Here is a 17135-nt window from a genome sequence, read left to right as displayed (position 1 = left end):
ACCAGCTCATGGGATGGAGAAGCCGCAGGAGAGCTGGCTCCTGACTGTGGAAGCCGATTGTTCTTTGTTCTGCTGTTCATGTTTGACCTCAGCCTTCTTATCTAGCAGCTCTAATCTGATCTGGCCAACAACTAGAGAGGAGAAAATCCTCAAGGATTCAGCTAAGTATCTTCAGTTGCTCTTTTTCAATCAGATGTTTTTCGGTTTGACTTGGTTCCCAGATACCTTATGAAATTAAATTTGCATGATTTCTTTGATTACACCTCTGCTAATGTACTCATTGTTCAACTTGGAGGCCACAGTGACACAATGACCACCTTGCATTACTTCAGAAATTATGAGTAAACAAAGATTGTTTTAGAAGGTAAGAGTGTTAACTTTTGATGTCTAGTAGATTTGAGTGTCAAGTCATTTGTGAAGAATATTTGACTTGTTATTTTCAAGTTATTTGTCTGAAGAAAATTGCTGCAATTTTTAAAATGTAGAAGGACATCATAAATCTTGTTTTTCTCTAATACTAAGGAATAAATGAGTTAGTTTCTTTAGTTGTGGGTAAGATTTTGTTCATCATCGTTTCTTATTTGCTACATTTAGATTCTGTTCTTTGGGATCATATGCTAAGAAAAAATTCAAATCCTCTCTTATCATCATTTATTTTTTCAAAAGCCAATTCTTTGTTAAAACTCTGCCCAAGCTACTTCTGGTTTTAGAGCTTTACATTTTGCACAAAGCTTTCAGAATGCTTTCATATATGGTTATCCATGACTATTGTGTCAAAAGAAGAAATGTGGATTTATGAAATGCTGAGTTTCATTCTGTTAATCTTAATAGGCACTTATCACATGCATCCATACTCGGCAGATTTTAAAACGTTGCATCGTTGCTTCTCCTTTGACAGTTTATCAGAGGAACGGACAGTAAAATGCAATGAGATTGTGTAGCATTGTTAGTGTTTAGGAATAGCAAAATAACCAACATATGGACAGCAAGAAAAGATTTAAAAAACCTGAAGCCTAGATTACCCAATGATGAATGGGTGTCTGAAAAAGAGAGATTTGGCTACACTTAGTTCAGGACAGAAGTTCTGACCATCAGCCCAAGGAGCTAAAGGAAAATTAGCAGACTTTTCATCGCAAGGTAGTGAAGCCACCTAGTGGTTTGTTAGATAATTTAAGGTTATGTGAATGTATTAAGTGTCTTGCAAATTGATTGAGCGGGTCTCTATCAAGCATGAACAGGACTTTGATCATTTATCATTTAGTCCGGCAAGGAGGGTCAGTTTCATTGAGAAGAAGCACAGCGGTGCTCTGTGTAATCTTTTATATATTTATAATCTTTTTTAAAATCAGAAAGGAGTTAAGTTAACTTATATGAAACTACTGTGAGAGAGCACAAACTAGAAGAGGGGAAAAAAAAAGATGTAAAAAGTAGTAAAAACTTCTGTTAATTCAAAAACGTTTTCGAGATTCTGTACATTTTCCATGATAGGACTCTACGTTTTCAGGAAAGCATGGAAACCGATCAGTTATAAAAATTCAGTGTTCAGAACAGTGAAATAATTTTTGGGAAAAGCAAAATCCTACCTGATGTGAAGAACAGAGAAATGTTTCTTCTGAAGGTCCTCACCGATGAGATACTGCCTCATGCCATGTATAATGTCCTCAGTCCTTGTAATAGAAATCAATCCTGAGTCTTGGAATATTGTTTCGTAGCTGTGGCTGCACTGCTTTGGAGGAGAATGTGCACCAAGCTCTATTTTCAGGGCTTGCCTGAAAGCATTTGATCCTCATAATAAGCCCGAGAGGAAGCCAATATTATTATCCCATACTGCAGATTAGGCCAGTGACATGCTGTCACTTTATGAACCTGCCCAAAGTTAAGCTCTTAATGAGTAATGGAACTGGAATTCAACCCCTTTGTGCCCTTTTCCAAGATGCTGTGTATACTGAATGGCACATCCAGTGAAAATGGCAGTGCTCTACTGAATACTTAGACAGTCTGTAGGGCATTGGATAGGAGTGCTTTAACATGGTGCTGAGGACATGGTGAGGATTGCGCATTTCTGAGATGACCCAGTTTACGTTGCCCTCCAGGGTCACAGGCTTTACCCTGACTCCAGTCACTGCACACTCATGCATGTGCATGTGCATACACACCTTTGGTCAGAAACAGAGGACCAGGCAAAAGTACTCAGATTCACCACTTCCTGACTGATAAACAACAGCTGAAATTCATGAACTTTTAAAAACAGTTCTATTTTATTGGAGTACAGTTGATGTACAATGTTGTGTTAATTTCTGGTGTACAGCAAAGCAGTTCATTCATTATATATATATATATATATATACACACACACACATTCTTTTTCACATTCGTTTCTATTATGGTTTATCACAAAATATTGAATATAGTTCCCTGTGCTATACAATGAGACCTTGTTCATCCATTCTGTATATACCAGTTTGCATCTGCTAACCCCAAACTCCTGATCCACCCCTTCCCACCCCCTACCCTTGGCAACCACCAGTCTCCTCTCTATGTCCACAGTTTGGTTTCTGTTTCATAGATAGGTTCATCTGTGCCATACTTTAGGTTCCGCATGTAAGTGATACGAAAGAGTGTTTGTCTGTCTTTCTGACTTACTTCACTTCATGTGATAATACTTAGGTCCATCCATGTTGCTGCAGATGGCATTATTTCATTCTCTTTTATGGCTGAGTAGTATTCTGTGGAGAAGGAAATGGCAGCCCACTCCAGTGTTCTTGCCTGGAGAATCCCAGGGACGGGGGAGCCTGGTGGGCTGCTGTCTCTGGGGTCGCACAGAGTCGGACACGACTGCAGCGACTTAGCAGCAGCAGCAGCAGTATTCTGTTGTGTATATGTACCACATCATCTTTATCCCTTCCTCTTTCCATGGCCGTTTAGTTTGTTTCCATGTTTTGGCTATTGAGAATAGTGCTGCTCTGTATACAGGGGTGCATGTATCTTTTTGAATTATAGTTTTGTGAAACCCATGACCTTCTGATAGCTTTGTACCTTCAGATACAAGATTTAAAATGCAATCATAAACAAATATGCTCTATTTTACTAGTTTTTCCTTCTTAGAGTGGTATCTATAAATGTTTGGGAATGGCAGCTAAATTGATTTCTCTTAACCAGTCATGAAAGTTGATTAGGGATGAGCAAGGCAAGCCTAGCATCACTGAAACATTTTCAGTTAGAGGAGTCAAAATACCATATAATCTGAGTCTCAAATTGAGCGTTTAGAATGATGCTCTTTTAAGCTGTACTTTAGCACAGAAAAGGTATACTCTATAAAACGAATTTTTCATGTAGATAAGGCTCCTTGAAAACATATTTCCATGGTTTTTAAAAGAAATCCGTAGCTCAGTAAAGATTCTGCTGCTGCTGCTGCTAAGTCACTTCAGTTGTGTCCGACTCTGTGCAACCCCATAGACAGTAGCCCACCAGGCTCTCCCATCCCTGGGATTCTCAAGGCAAGAACACTGGAGTGGGTTGCCATTTCCTTCTCTGCAGTAAAGATTCTTACGTTCCTGGAAGATTTAAGTTCTGTTTGAGGAGCTGAAGCTCAATACTTTGGCCACCTGATGTGCAGAGCTGGTTCATTAGAAAAGACCCTGATGCTGGGAAAGATTGATGGCAGTGACAGAGGATGAGATGGTTGGTTGGCACCACCAACTCAATGGACACGAGTTTGAGCAAGCTCGGGAGATGGTGAAGGACAGGGATGCCTGGCATCCATGGGGTTGCAAAGAGTCAGACATGACTGAGTGACTGAACAACAACAAAGATGACCTACTACCCATAAGGTTGAAGCATTCAAAAAGATAACCTTTTAATAGTTCTGCTGAGTGCTTGAAAATTTATCCTGTCTTGGGAATACAAATGAAAGAGAGCAATGCTGAAATACGGTAAAGGAAACATTGGCTGGAAATCAAGAAACTTGGGATTCCCAACTCCACTGTATTCTGATAACAAAGGAAGATACAAATTCTTTGGGTCTCATTTTTTCTCAGAAACTTCTGAGTCAGACCTGGATTCAAATACCAAGTCCAGTACCTATTAGCTGGATGATACTGTATTAGCTAGGTAAACTTTCTGGGCGTCAGTTTATTTATCTATAAAAAGTCTTTAGTAATACTGTGTGCAGGTATTTTGTATATAAAAGTTTTTTTATACCTTTAATCTTTATAACATCCTTAAATGGAATATTCACTGTTGTTATCCCCACTTTATAGGTGCTATCACTGTAGTTGGGAAATTAGATAATGTGAAGAGGTTAATTAGGATAGTTTCTGAGATATGTTACATCACCTGGTACATAGCTGATATCCCAGACATGGAGGTGATGTATTCCTGCTGACTTCATCTCACCCAGCTCCTTCTCTTCTTTTAGGATATGCCTTGAAGATTAGTGAAGAGGAGAACTGCATGCATTAACAACTTAACTTTGGGAATTAGATAGAGATTTAGACCAAAGTGTAAAAATAAAACTGAAGTTTAATTTTTCCTACAGGAGTGGCAAAAACTCAATTATGATATCTACACCCTGCGACAGATTCGAAGGGAAGTGAGAAGTAGATGGAAACACATTTTAGAAGATTTAGGTGAGTCTAAAAGTGATTATAAAATGGCAAAAATAACCAGTTGTGATGATTCCTCTCTACTTTCTCCAGCCTGGTTTTTATAAAAGGAATGTCAGTAACTGACTGATTAAGGCTACTGTGTACTAATTGTTTTCCCAAAGCCATCCTCTCTGTATCCTCCAGCATAAACATCTGATGTTTCTCTTATCATCAGCCATTGTCTTGAGGACATATTTTGCCATGTGTTACCCCATCTGTCTTCAGTATCAAGTAGGACAGGGCAGTGAAATCATATGGGATATTCGTTCAATCAAGATCATTGAATTTGGGGGCATTGTACATTGATTGATTTAAATGGAGTGATTGGCCAATTACTCATAGCTTTATAAGATAGAGCAGATTAGGAGAAATGTTATTTGTAAGAGAGACCACAAATACCTGTGGTATTAGAGTAGCTATTTGGTATTGATTTTTCTTAATTCTGCCAGGCTTGTAATTTCAGTAAATATGGCCCTCACATTATAAAGAAGCTTGTTTTCATGTTCAGAAAAAATGGATTTATCAATTTTGAAGTCCTCAGTCCTTCTCTTTTGAAACAGAACATTACACCTTGGCATTATAACTTTGCAAATGTGGGTACCAAGTTGCTATCCCCTGTTGCTTATATTATGCTTGTATTAAATCTATGAGTCTTTTAGACCTTTGTATAAGTAATTTAGCCAGCCAACGATATTGCCCTGGGGGAGGGAATCTGGGCTTGGAGGAGTCTGGACCTGAAGATGACCATTTTGCAGGTTGAGGGGACAAGTAGGAATTCTGGGGACAGGGGAGGGGGTGAAGAGTAGGAAATGGGAGGAGGGTTTCCAAACTGATAAAGTGGGTGGCAGGCAGTCAGTGGGTGAGTAGCAGAGGCTTAACTTGGAGGGAAAAGTTGACAAAGAAAATTTGATACGAAGAAACCGCAAAAGCATTTTAATTAAAGACCCGACCAACCTCACTGAGCTGCAGGGCAGCAGAGGGAGCAGTGCTTTGGGCTTCAGCTTTCTCGTATTTGCTCCACAGCCGTCGCCGGTCCCCTCATCCCTTGCAGGCTGTTGTCTCCTTGTGACTGCTTCACGTGAGGGTTTAATTTCTTTACACAGGTTTTCAAAGAGAAGCAGACTCTTTGTTGTCCGTGACAAAACTGAGCACCATCAGTGATTCTAAAAACACAAGGAAAGCTCGGGAAATACTGTTGAGACTGGCTGAAGAGACCAGTATTTTCCCTACCAGTTGGGAGCTCTCGGAGAGATATCTCTTTGTTATGGTAAGTGTCCATCTGCTTATTTTTTAGTAATTTTTTAAAATTAATTTTTATTAGAGTATAGATGCTTTTGTCCTTTTGGAGGGTGTCTCAGATGGTAAAGAATCCGCCTGCAATCCAGAAGATTTCAGAGACCAGATTCTATCCTTGGGTTGGGAAGATCCCCTGGAGAAGGGAATGGCAACCCACTCCAGTATTCTTGCCTGGAGAATCCCATGGGCAGAGGAGCTTGTCAGGCTATAGTCCATAGGGTTGCACAGAGTCAGACACGACTGAAGCAACTTATTTCACATAGCTGCTTTAAAATGTTGTGTTGGTAGAACACTGAGTAGAGTTTCCGGCGCTATACAGTAGGTTCCTATTAGTTAGTCTATTTTATGAATAGTGTCACTAGTGTGTGTATGTCGATCTCAGCCTGCCAGTTCATCCCGCTCACTCCCCTCTCCCTCTCACTGGTGCCCATACACTTGCTTTCTATATCTTTGTCTCTATTTCTGTTTCTCAAATAAGACCATCTGTACCATTTTTATAGATTCCACATATATGCATTCATATGTAATATTTGTTTCTCTCTTTCTGACTTACTTCCCTCTGAGTGACAGTTTCTAGGTCCATCCACATCTCTGCAAATGATCCAATTTTGTTCTTTTTTATGGCTGAGTAATATTCCGTTGTATAGATGTACTGCATCTTCTTTAGCCATTCCTCTATTGATGGACATTTGGGTTCCCAATTTTGCTTTAAATTTTTGCTTCTCTGTTAGTCCATGTACTTATTCATCATTCTGACCCCATGAACTTCACCGTGGTGTGAGGTGTGGGAGATGGTGCTGGCATCTTATGCCTTGGTGTTCAGTAGCCAGCACATCATCATCTCTTGGAGGGCTTTAAAAATTCAGGTTTTTGGAATACACTTAGACCAGTTGAGACTTGGGTTGTAGTTCAAGAATCTGTATTTTTCAGCCAATTTTGTTTGGTAGTCAGTTTTTTGAGCCATTTTTAGGTCAAAGAGATGTGAGAAATTGTGGGTATACAGCCTAAGATTGAAAAATGATTTGAAAGCAAGGGAATGTTTTCTGAAGAATGTAAGTGATTAAGGAGTGTCTCTAAATTTGTTGAGAAAAATTTAATAAATGTTCTACTCACTCATTGTTATTTCTACATGGATGTGATTTTTAGATGAATTTTTGCCACAGACATGGCTTTGTTTCCATTTTGACAACACTTTTGTTTTTAATTTTTTGGCAGGACCGTCTCATTGCACTTGATGCTGCGGAAGAGTTCTTTAAAATTGCCAGTCGAACTTACCCCAAGAAGGCTGGGGTCCCATGCCTGGCAGATGGCCAGAAAGAACTGCACTACTTTCCTTTGCCAAGTCCCTAAAGGAGAAGCTACGAGGCAGAATGGGAATTCTTCCGCTGGACCTCAACAGCCATCCAAAGTTGGGCAAATGCGTGCAAACGAGAATGAGCAAGGAGAGAGCTAGCTAACAGAAAAAGGATTTTGAATCCTGCTAAAACCTAAGAGTTTGAATAGCTGGTCATCATGAAACTCTATGAAATGTTGAAGTTGCATTGAAACATCCTGGTGATCTTGCATCAGAGAGTTGGTCAGTGGGCTGTTTTATCATGGGTGATTAGATTCTGTTGCCCCCATTTTGGTTTTGGTTGCATAATGAGCTCTGACCACTGATCCTATTGGGAGAATGGGATATTCCAGTTAATAAGATTCCTGGAGCCATCATTGAGCCTAAATATGGATTACCAATTTTTAAATAACTGTTATATAATATAGGCTAACACCAAAACACTACCAGGCATGATGTGACCTTCCTTGATTTTGGAGCACCTACAGAACCTTGGAGGTGTTTAGAGCATCAATTGGAGAATATCCAGAAGTTTAGGTGTACCAGATAATAGAAATATCTAGGAGTGCTGCTCAGGAGGGAGTCCTAAGTAGAATGATCCCAAGCAGAACTCCATGTAAAAAGCTCTGTCTTCAGTTGTGGTACAGGCATCTCAAATTCTTAACGTTATTGAGATCTGGTTATGTCATTTTTGCATAGTGTCCAGCTCTGGGCCACAAGCCCCTGCCTGATATTTTATCAGGCATATTTTACCTTCACTGTCTTCTCTACTCTTTAGCCTGTTTCCAGCTTATTGACTGAAAGTTACACCTGCCCAGAGTCCTCTCGTGCATATTTGCAACTCTGTATGCCGTGCTGCATTGAAGAAAGTCATTGCTGGACTGTCTTCCATCCTGAAGATGATTTTCAGAATGGAGCATTTCTGTCAATACAGTTTGCCACAGGTTGAGTAGCTCAGCTTCAAAAGTTATAGCCCCTTAAGCAAGGAGCTTGTCATGAAATCAGGGTTCATTGTATTGAAAAGAGCTTTTCAGGTTTATCAGTAGATTGCTGAAAATAATTGCAGTATTCTTACTTTTACAGATTTTGCTTTTCTGACTTCAGGTTTAAAAGTAACTTGTATGTAGTCTGTGCAGGGGATTGTGACTTGAAGATTTCCCTACCCCAACTAACTCTTTTGGTAGTGAATACTTTGTTTAAAATATTTGTCAGAGGAGATCCATGTTATCCATTTATGAGTGCATTGCAGACCAATTAACTGACATGTTTCAGGAAAATTTTTTGTAGTTGAATAAGTAAACAAAAAGTTTTATTTTTTAAAATAAATAATACATTTTTATTTTGTTTTGTTTAGTTCTTAATACCTCTCTCATGTTGTTTAAAATTAGCCTGCAGATATTTTCTCTCACTTCTGTAGGCTCTTGCAAGATAAACATACAGTGAGACAGACAAACAAAACCAAAAACAAACAATAAATTAACAAAATACATTTGAAGATCATACTGTTTTCATCCTTGTCCATGGAATTTGTGTTTTGTCTTTGCCTTTTTTGATGTCAAAATAGAGGAGATTGTTTGCATCTATAGAGAATAAGTTGTAACGATAGTCTTTATTTTTGGTAATGAATAAGTAAGGTTAAAACTGTCTCTATGATTATAAAAACTCATGGAATTATCCAGGAAACTTTCATTGCAAAGAATTAAAAAGTTTCTATATTTACTTTTCAGTTGAATGTGTGTTATATTTCCGAGAATAAAGAGGAAACAGATATTCTTTCCTTAATCCCTTTAAATTAAAGGTAAAGAGGCTGAGAGAGATGGGCTTAAGGACCTCTGGTTGTTCTAAAGCCAGTCAAGGGTCCAGTCTGAGCTCAAGTCCATTGAGAAGTATGTGAGAGGGGCTTGAGGGTGACGGGAGTGACCACTTCAGAAGTCACAGGGTGCTCAGCAGGAACAGGATCCAGGGGTTCGTGTGTATATGCAGGGCAGTTTCAGGTGACGGATGGAAAATTTTATATTAATAGTTATTTATTTTAACATGCACCAAGGAAGCAAGGGGGTGGGGACTTCCTGGGGGCTCAGTGATAAAGAATCTGCCTTCAATGCAGGAGACCTGGGTTCGATCCCTGGGTTGGGAAGATCCCCTGGAGGAGGGCATGGCAACCCACTCTAGTACTCTTGCCTGGAGAATCCCATGGACAGAAGAGCCTGACAGGCTGCACCCCATACGGTTGCAGAGTTGGGCATGCCTGAAGTGACTAAGCAGCAGCAGCAGCAAGGGGGTGGTGGGCTGTAATTTAGCAGATAGAACACGAGATTTCCTATTCCATGAATATAATTACAACCAACAATAAAAAGTATTTGTGTTTCCTTAAAGGGGTCCCCAGGAAGGCAGAGTGGACACACTGACCAAAGTGATAAAGAATGCTTTGGTGAGGAGTCACTAACATCACTGAAAGTTTGGTGTATCCCTGTAGGGCAGGGGCTGTTCCAGAAATGCACTCACTGGTAGCAATGGGGATGGAGGAAGAGGTGCTCAGTGGCAGGGCTTCACCGTCAGAAGCCAAGTGGCACAATTATAATGAGTGACCAGATCTGAAGAGTACCTGTAGAGAGATTTGGAGATGGTTGATGAAACATGGCCTCTCTAGGGGCAAAATAGATGGGCAGCCAATAAGAATACTCCTCACACTTTACCATCAAAACATCTCAAGGACAAGGCTTCCCTGGTGATAAAGTGGTTAAGAATCCAGCTTGCAGTGCAAAGGACACCAGTTTGATCCCCAGTCCCGGAAGATCCCCACATGCCATGGGACAGTTGAGCCTGAGAGCCATAACTACTGAAGGTCATGCACCCTGGAGCCCGAGCTCCTCAACAAGAGAAGCCACTGAGGTGAGAGTCCTTGTGCTACCAGCTAGGGAGTAGCTTCCGCTCATTGCAACTAGATAAAGCCCTTGCATAGCAACGAAGACCCAGCACAGCCAAAAATGTATGAATATTAAGAAAAAGATTAAAAAAAAATCTCAAGGATGGATGATGAAGAGATAAGTAGGGCACAGACACAGCCAGTTTAATAAAAACTTATGATCTCTTGCTAGCTTTCCAGACTTTGATATTTTCCAGACCCAGAAACTACAGACTGAAGGAAAGACTGGATCCCTAAGAAGGAAAACTTTGAAACACCACTGCAAGGGGTCATGGCAATGCTTCCTCTATTCCTCCCTCAAAAGGAGGTTATTTACTGGGATAACTACACTAGAGAAAGGAGTCTACACAGACACACTCCAGACAGAGGACACTAGGTCCAAGTGGACATAGATACCCAGGGACAAGAGTATCATTACGGTGTGCTGTTTAGAGTGGGGCACATGAGATGCAGATAATAAATGGAGTCCTACCCCACATCTAACTCACAGTCAGTTAGGTGAGTTCATGGGTCTACTCAGTGGTCATCTCCCCAGTTCCACATTAAAGTCCGGGATGGAACATACTCTGGACTTGGCAGAACCAAGATTTGTTTTTTGGCTGATGGGTTAAAAACCAACCTACTGAGAAAGCTAAGTAGAAGACTCTGAAACTGCTTCACTCCTTGGCCAAGATAGTAAACCCAAATTAACATTGGATTCCAGAAAGACAACAGAGATTAGCACCCTTAAAGACCTAAAGGATGCAGGAGTGTTGGTCCTAATTATAATTCCGTTCAATTCACCACTCTGACCCCGAAACTAGATGGATATTGGAGAATGAAAGTGAATTATTGAAAATTCAACTAATTAGAAGCCTTAATTGCAGCTGCTGAGCTAGATGTGGGATCTTGGTGAGAGTAAATTAACAAGTCTCAGCTACATGTGGGTATTGATCTGGCAAATGCATTCTCTCCATACCCATCAGAAAGGAAGGTCAGAAACTGCATTCACTTGAGACGGACAACAGTACACATTTTGGTATTGCTCCAGAGCTAAGACTCTCCTACCCTTTGTTATAATAAAAAGGATCTGGACCCTCTGGATTCTGCAGAGTATCACTTTGGTTATTATATGGTAACATTAGATAAATGGTAAAATTAGATAAATTGGTAACATTAGATCTGATAAATGCAAAGTGGAAAATGCACCGGAGGCCTTGAAGAAAGACAGTTCAGAGGATGAGAGAGAAATTCTACAAAGTCTCAGGAGCCTGTCATTTCATTGCAGTCCTTAGGGATCCAGTGGTCTGCGGTGTGCTGAAACATCCCCTCAAAAGGAAGGTTGAGTTACTTCATTGTACACCTCTAAGGTGCCACCAGAATGCTAGATGGCCATCTCTATGTTGCCACCTGGAACTACTACTCATCCCATTTAACTGGATGATGTGAAAAGCTGCCAGCTCTGAATGAGGTCCAGGGCAGGAAAGGGCTCCCAAGCAGGTCCAAGGCTGTGGCCAAGTGGCCTGACACTTGTAGCTTAGGACCCTACAGACCTGTTGGTATTGAAAGTTGGTGATAAAAAACGATGCCATGTGGAATTTATGGACAGTTCAATAGGAAAATGACAATACAGACTCCAAGAGTCCTGGAGTAAGGCCATGCCATTTTCAAGGGATGATTACACATTACTTGAAAAACTGCTCATCATGAATTGGATTTTTGTCAGACCCATGAAAGTGTAAGGTCAAATCTAACAGCAATCTATTTTTTCTGTTTTTCAATATAAGCTATTCAATTTTAGAATAGTTTTAGATTTACAGAAAAGTTGCAAAGGTAGTACAGAGCATCCCCATATGCTTCATGTCAAGTTTCTATTATTAACATAGTATAGTACCTGGGGCTTCCGTGGTGACAAACAGTAAAGAATCCACCTGCAATGCAGAAAACACAAAAGACGCAGGTTTGATCCCTGGGTCAGGAAGATCTGAAGTAGGGAATGGCAGCCCACTCCAATATTCTTGTCTGGAGAATCCAATGGACAGAGGAGCCTGGCAAGCTACAGTCCATGGGGTCTCAAAGAGTCAGGCATGAATAACCAACTAACAATAACAATAGTACCTAAGAATGGTACATTTGTTATATCTAATGAACCATTATCAGTGCATTATTAACTGAAGTCCAAGTTTACTCAGATACCTTAGTTTTTACCTAATGTCTCTTTCTCTTTCAGGATCCCATCCAGGACGTGGTATTGCATTTGAAAGGAAGTGAAAGTGTTAGTCGCTTAGTCGTGTGCAACTCTTTGAGATCCCATGGACTTAGCAAGCCAGTTTCCTCTGTCCATGGGATTTCCTAGGCAAGAATACTGGAGTGGATAACCATTTCCTTCTCCAGGGAATCTTCCCAAACCAGGGATCGAACCTTGGTGTCCTGCACGGCAGGCAGATTCTTCACCGTCTGAGCCACCAGGGAAGCCTGTGATAGTTTCTCAGACCTTCCTTGCTTTTGGTGATCTTGATGGTTTTGAGAAGTGCTGTTCATGCGTTGGAGAAGGAAATGGCAACCCACTCGTGTTCTTGCCTGGAGAATCCCAGGGACGGGGGAGCCTGTTGGGCTGCCGTCTATGGGGTCGCACAGAGTCGGACACAACTGAAGTGACTTACCAGCAGAAGCAGCAGTTCAGGAATCTAGGAGAGGAAAGATGATAAGTATTGGTGTGGTTTTGAGACCAACTGTGGCAGTGGGGCTGTAAGTCATCCAATTAGCCTTTCTTCAGGAAAAGAAATACACCGGATTCCAGGAAGAGCCTCTCCCAGGACATGCCATGAAAAGCAAGCACTTCAGGCAGCACGAAGATGCTGTAATCTGCCCGCTTTGGGACAGAAATATCCATCCCCTCTGCTGCTGGCAGTGTCTGAGATCTGGTGTCTGAGATCTCAGCCAGGTTTCTCTGTAGGAATTGCCATCAACCAGCGAGAGCTGCCTTGTCCAAGGTCGTCCCCCAATTCGGGCCATCCTGCCTCTATGGATGAGTTAGCTGGTGCAGGGGTGGGAAGGGTTATCCTAGCTCTGGAGCTCCGCGATAGATTGACGGAGACTTTTGTTGCGACAACATCTCAGTAGCAGTTTTGCCAACCCTGCTGTACGTATTTGCTTGCAAACTTCTTGCAAGCCAATCTCCATTTCAGAATCTTTTTCTCAGGAAACCACATCCTGACAGTATCTGAGTCAACAATACAATATGCAAGTCTGCAATTGTAGCTAACACATTCATAGTGACTCTATGTTAATTTTAGTGGAATTATACTGGAGCATTTATCTATTGAAACATACTATTTCATTATGAGTTATTAAAATGTATTAAACAGGTATCTATCCTTGGTATTAAGGCATTGTTTTTTAAAAGGTTAATTATAGTTATTAGTAAATTCACTTAACATAAATAGTTAAATTATTTATTTGGGCTGTGCTGTGTCTTCGTTGCTGCGCCTGGGATTTTCTCTAGTTGCACTGTGGGGGCTTCTCATTGCAGTGGTTCTCTTGTGGAGCACCGGCTCTAGGCTCATGGACTCAGTAGTTGCAGCTCTCAGGCTTAGAGCAGGGGCTCAGTAGTGTTGCATGGGCTTAGCTGCATGTGGGATCTTCCCAGACTAGGGATGTAACCTGTGTGTCCTGCATTGCAAGGTGGATGGATTCTTAACCACTGGACCACCAGGGAAGCCCAACTGAATCATTTTTAAAGATCATCATAAAAGTTAACTTTTCTTTACCTGAGACATTAAAGTCAGTAACTTCTGGAAAAGGACTGCATTGACAGCCTCAGAAACTATGTGATTTCTTACACAGAAAATCTGTTTAAATTGCATTGAAAGGAGCATACTCATAATTTCTAAATCATTACTGTGTATAGAGTGAAAATGGCCAGCCACTTTGAACTTTCTTTTACAGTGTTTCAAGGAGTGTTATTATTAGCTTGCAGAGTATTATTCTATATTTTTCTTTTGACAGGAAACAACTGGACATATGGAATTTCAATTTTCAATTTCCTTATCAGATGTGTTTAGAACCCTGTATGGTTTTCTTGTAGTCTTAACCTGATTTTCATCGTTTAATCATTTAGTAAGTAAATAAGGTTTATCTAATTTTGCTACTCATCTCTATTCTAAGTATTTAGTGATGTTAAATTTAGAAAGAGCAGTCTTTTGTACATATGTATGTGAACATATTAATATATTTCTATGTTATATATTACAAAAAGAACAAAAATAAAATTGTGAGATTTATAAGAGCTAAATAAAGCACAGACATATAGTACTATATGTACATATAGATCAGTACTCTTTCAAAAACCAACAGCAGTAGTTTTTAGGTAGCAATTTACTTTAAAAAATTCTTCCACGTTAATAGTGTGAAATGTGTAAGTAAACTTTTTATCATATATGCTAGAGATATGTATTAAGCATTTGAAATATCCTAATCAGGAAACTACTTTTCAATAGGGTTGTTTACTCATTTCAATCATCTTTATCAAAATTTACACCAGAAAGTTCATCAAGTTGCATAAAGAGTGTTAGGAATGATTTTCCATTTAAAAACTGATTTTCCACTTATGAATTATGAAACCACTCAAGTGGTTAGCTAGAAAGACTGACTGACCTCTATCCTCTTTGCAGGATGAAGACATAGATACACATACACACTGCTGACAGTGTGTATAAAGTAGACAGCTGATGAGAACAGACTGTGCAGCACAGGGAACTCTACCTAATGTGGTGTCCTGTTAAATGGGAGGGAAGTCCAAAAGGGAGGGGATGTATGTGTACACATGGCTGATTCATTTTGTTGTGCGGTAGCAGCTAACATGACATTGTAAAGCAACTATACTGCAATTAAAATTAATTAATAATAATGAAAAAAGAATCCATTATAACCAACAGTGCTGAGGAGTAGAGCACCTTTTTGTCCTTTGTCTGTCTACTTCAAAATCTTCACACCAAGTTGTTCCACTTTGTTACTGGAATATTGTTGTGTCTGCCTAAGAATGAAACTTTCACTCAGGTGTCTTTCAAATGTTTATTTCAGTATTGTGGGTGTTAAGAAAAAAGGGAGACTTCTATGGGATTACAGGAAGCTGATCATAATTCCTGGTTAATGAGTGTTGTATCTTTAGAAGAGTTTGGGCTAAGATCTGCTTTCACTCAGTTGACCTACAGCCTTAATTTTCTTGTAATTGCTGGAGATTATTGATATTTACTCAAAGACTGGACATCTGCTGAAAGGTTACAGTGATTTAACTCAACTTCTACTGTCTTTTAAAAATATAAAAGTAATAGTACAATACTTTTTATATAAAAAATATAAAGGTAAATAGTAAAAAACAAAACCATGGTACTCAAAATTCTAATGTGACTATTCAAACCATTTTGGGAGGGTTCACATTAAAAAAAAAAAGATTTATTTATTTTATTTTTTGACTGTGGTGGGTCTCTGCTGCAAGCTGGGGTTACTCTTCACTGTGGTGTGCAGGCGTCTCATCGTGGTGGCTTCTCTTGCTGTGGAGCAGTCTCAGGTTCTTAGGTTTCAATGTACATGGGCTCGGTAGTTGTGGGGCTAGGGCTTAGTTGCTCTGAGACGTGTGGGATTTTCCTGGACTAGGGATCAAACCAGTGTCCCTTGCATTGCAAGGCAGATCCCCAACCATTGGACCACCAGGGAAGCCCTGGTTCCTTTTTTTATGGGCATATTTGAAATTTGTATATACTTATTTTCTGTCCTGATTATTAAATTTAGGTCAAGGGTAATGAGCGCAAATGCTTCCAAGGGTAACTGCGTAGGAACTGTGGGTCAAGGAGAGTTACGTGTTCCTGACTCTAAAGCAGCGCTTCCCTGGTGGCTCAGACGCTGAAGAATCTGCCTGCAATGCAGGAGACCTGGGTTCAATCCCTGGGTCAGGGAGTGGCAATCCACTCCAGTATTCTTGCCTGAAGAATTCCATGAACAGAGGAGCCTGGTGGGCTACAGTCCATGGGGTCACAAAGAGTCACACACAACTAAGTGATTTTCACTTTTCACTTTACTCTAAAGGAAATACTTACAGTCTCTAGTCTCCTAAGACAGCCCACATACACTCTGTAGAGTGTTTCTCTCTAAAAAAATTCACTTCTTACCTAAAAATAAAAAGGAACAGCTACTACTTAGCTTCAAATGATTGTTGTCATTGAATAAGGGCTCAGTTCTGTTTGTAATTCTGATTTTTTGGCAAGATCCAAATAAGCATGATTTTAATGTAAATTTTATCCATCTTAAAATATGGTTACTAAGTTTCAAATTTAAAAACATCATGTAAGCCAAAGATATATATGTGTGTGTGTGTGTGTGTATACACACACACACACACACACACACACACATATATATATATATATGAATGGACAGCTTACCACATTTCACAGATCATAAATATTTTCCATTACTAAGTACCTTCTGAAAGCATCATTTTTATAAAGCTGCATATTGAGTAGATGTAAGCAATTTTACTGTTCATGGGGTTCTCAAGGCAAGAATACTGAAGTGGTTTACCATTCCCTTCTTCAGTGGACCACATTCTGTCAGACCTCTCCACCATGACCCGTCCATCTTGGGTGGCCCCACATGGCATGGCTTAGTTTCATTGAGTTAGACAAGGCTGTGGTCCATGTGATCAGATTGGCTAGTTGTCTGTGATTGTGGTTTCAGTCTGTCTGCCCTCTGATGCCCGCTCTCAGCGCCTACCATCTTACTTGGGTTTCTCTTACCTTGGACGTGGAGTATCTCTTCATGGCTGCTCCAGCAAAGCACAGCTGCTCCTCCTGATTCTCCAAGCCAGGCTTCAGGAATACATGAACCATGAACTTCCAGATGTTCAAGCTGGTTTTAGAAAAGGCAGAGGAACCAGAGATCAAGTTGCCAACATAAA

General features: G+C 40.2%; 1 protein-coding gene across 2 annotated transcripts in view; it reads left to right on the top strand.

Moving 5' to 3' along the window:
• The window catches only part of MREG (melanoregulin), a 50369-nt gene extending 41375 nt beyond the window's left edge, over positions 1-8994 (top strand). For both annotated transcript variants that reach the window (XM_010861153.1, XM_010861154.1), the window contains exons 2-4: positions 4538-4628; positions 5750-5913; positions 7158-8994. In XM_010861153.1, coding sequence (XP_010859455.1) covers positions 4538-4628; positions 5750-5913; positions 7158-7292 — 390 coding nt within the window. In that variant the 3' untranslated portion in view covers positions 7293-8994. The remainder of the gene's footprint in view (positions 1-4537; positions 4629-5749; positions 5914-7157) is intronic.
• Positions 8995-17135: the final 8141 nt, after the last annotated feature.

Source organism: Bison bison, unplaced genomic scaffold (genome assembly GCF_000754665.1).
Source record: "Bison bison bison isolate TAMUID 2011002044 unplaced genomic scaffold, Bison_UMD1.0 scf7180017864471, whole genome shotgun sequence".
In the NCBI taxonomy this organism is placed as follows: domain Eukaryota; kingdom Metazoa; phylum Chordata; class Mammalia; order Artiodactyla; family Bovidae; genus Bison; species Bison bison.
The sequence above is the reverse complement of the archived record's forward strand: the minus strand, read 5'-3'. Positions and strand labels throughout refer to the sequence as shown.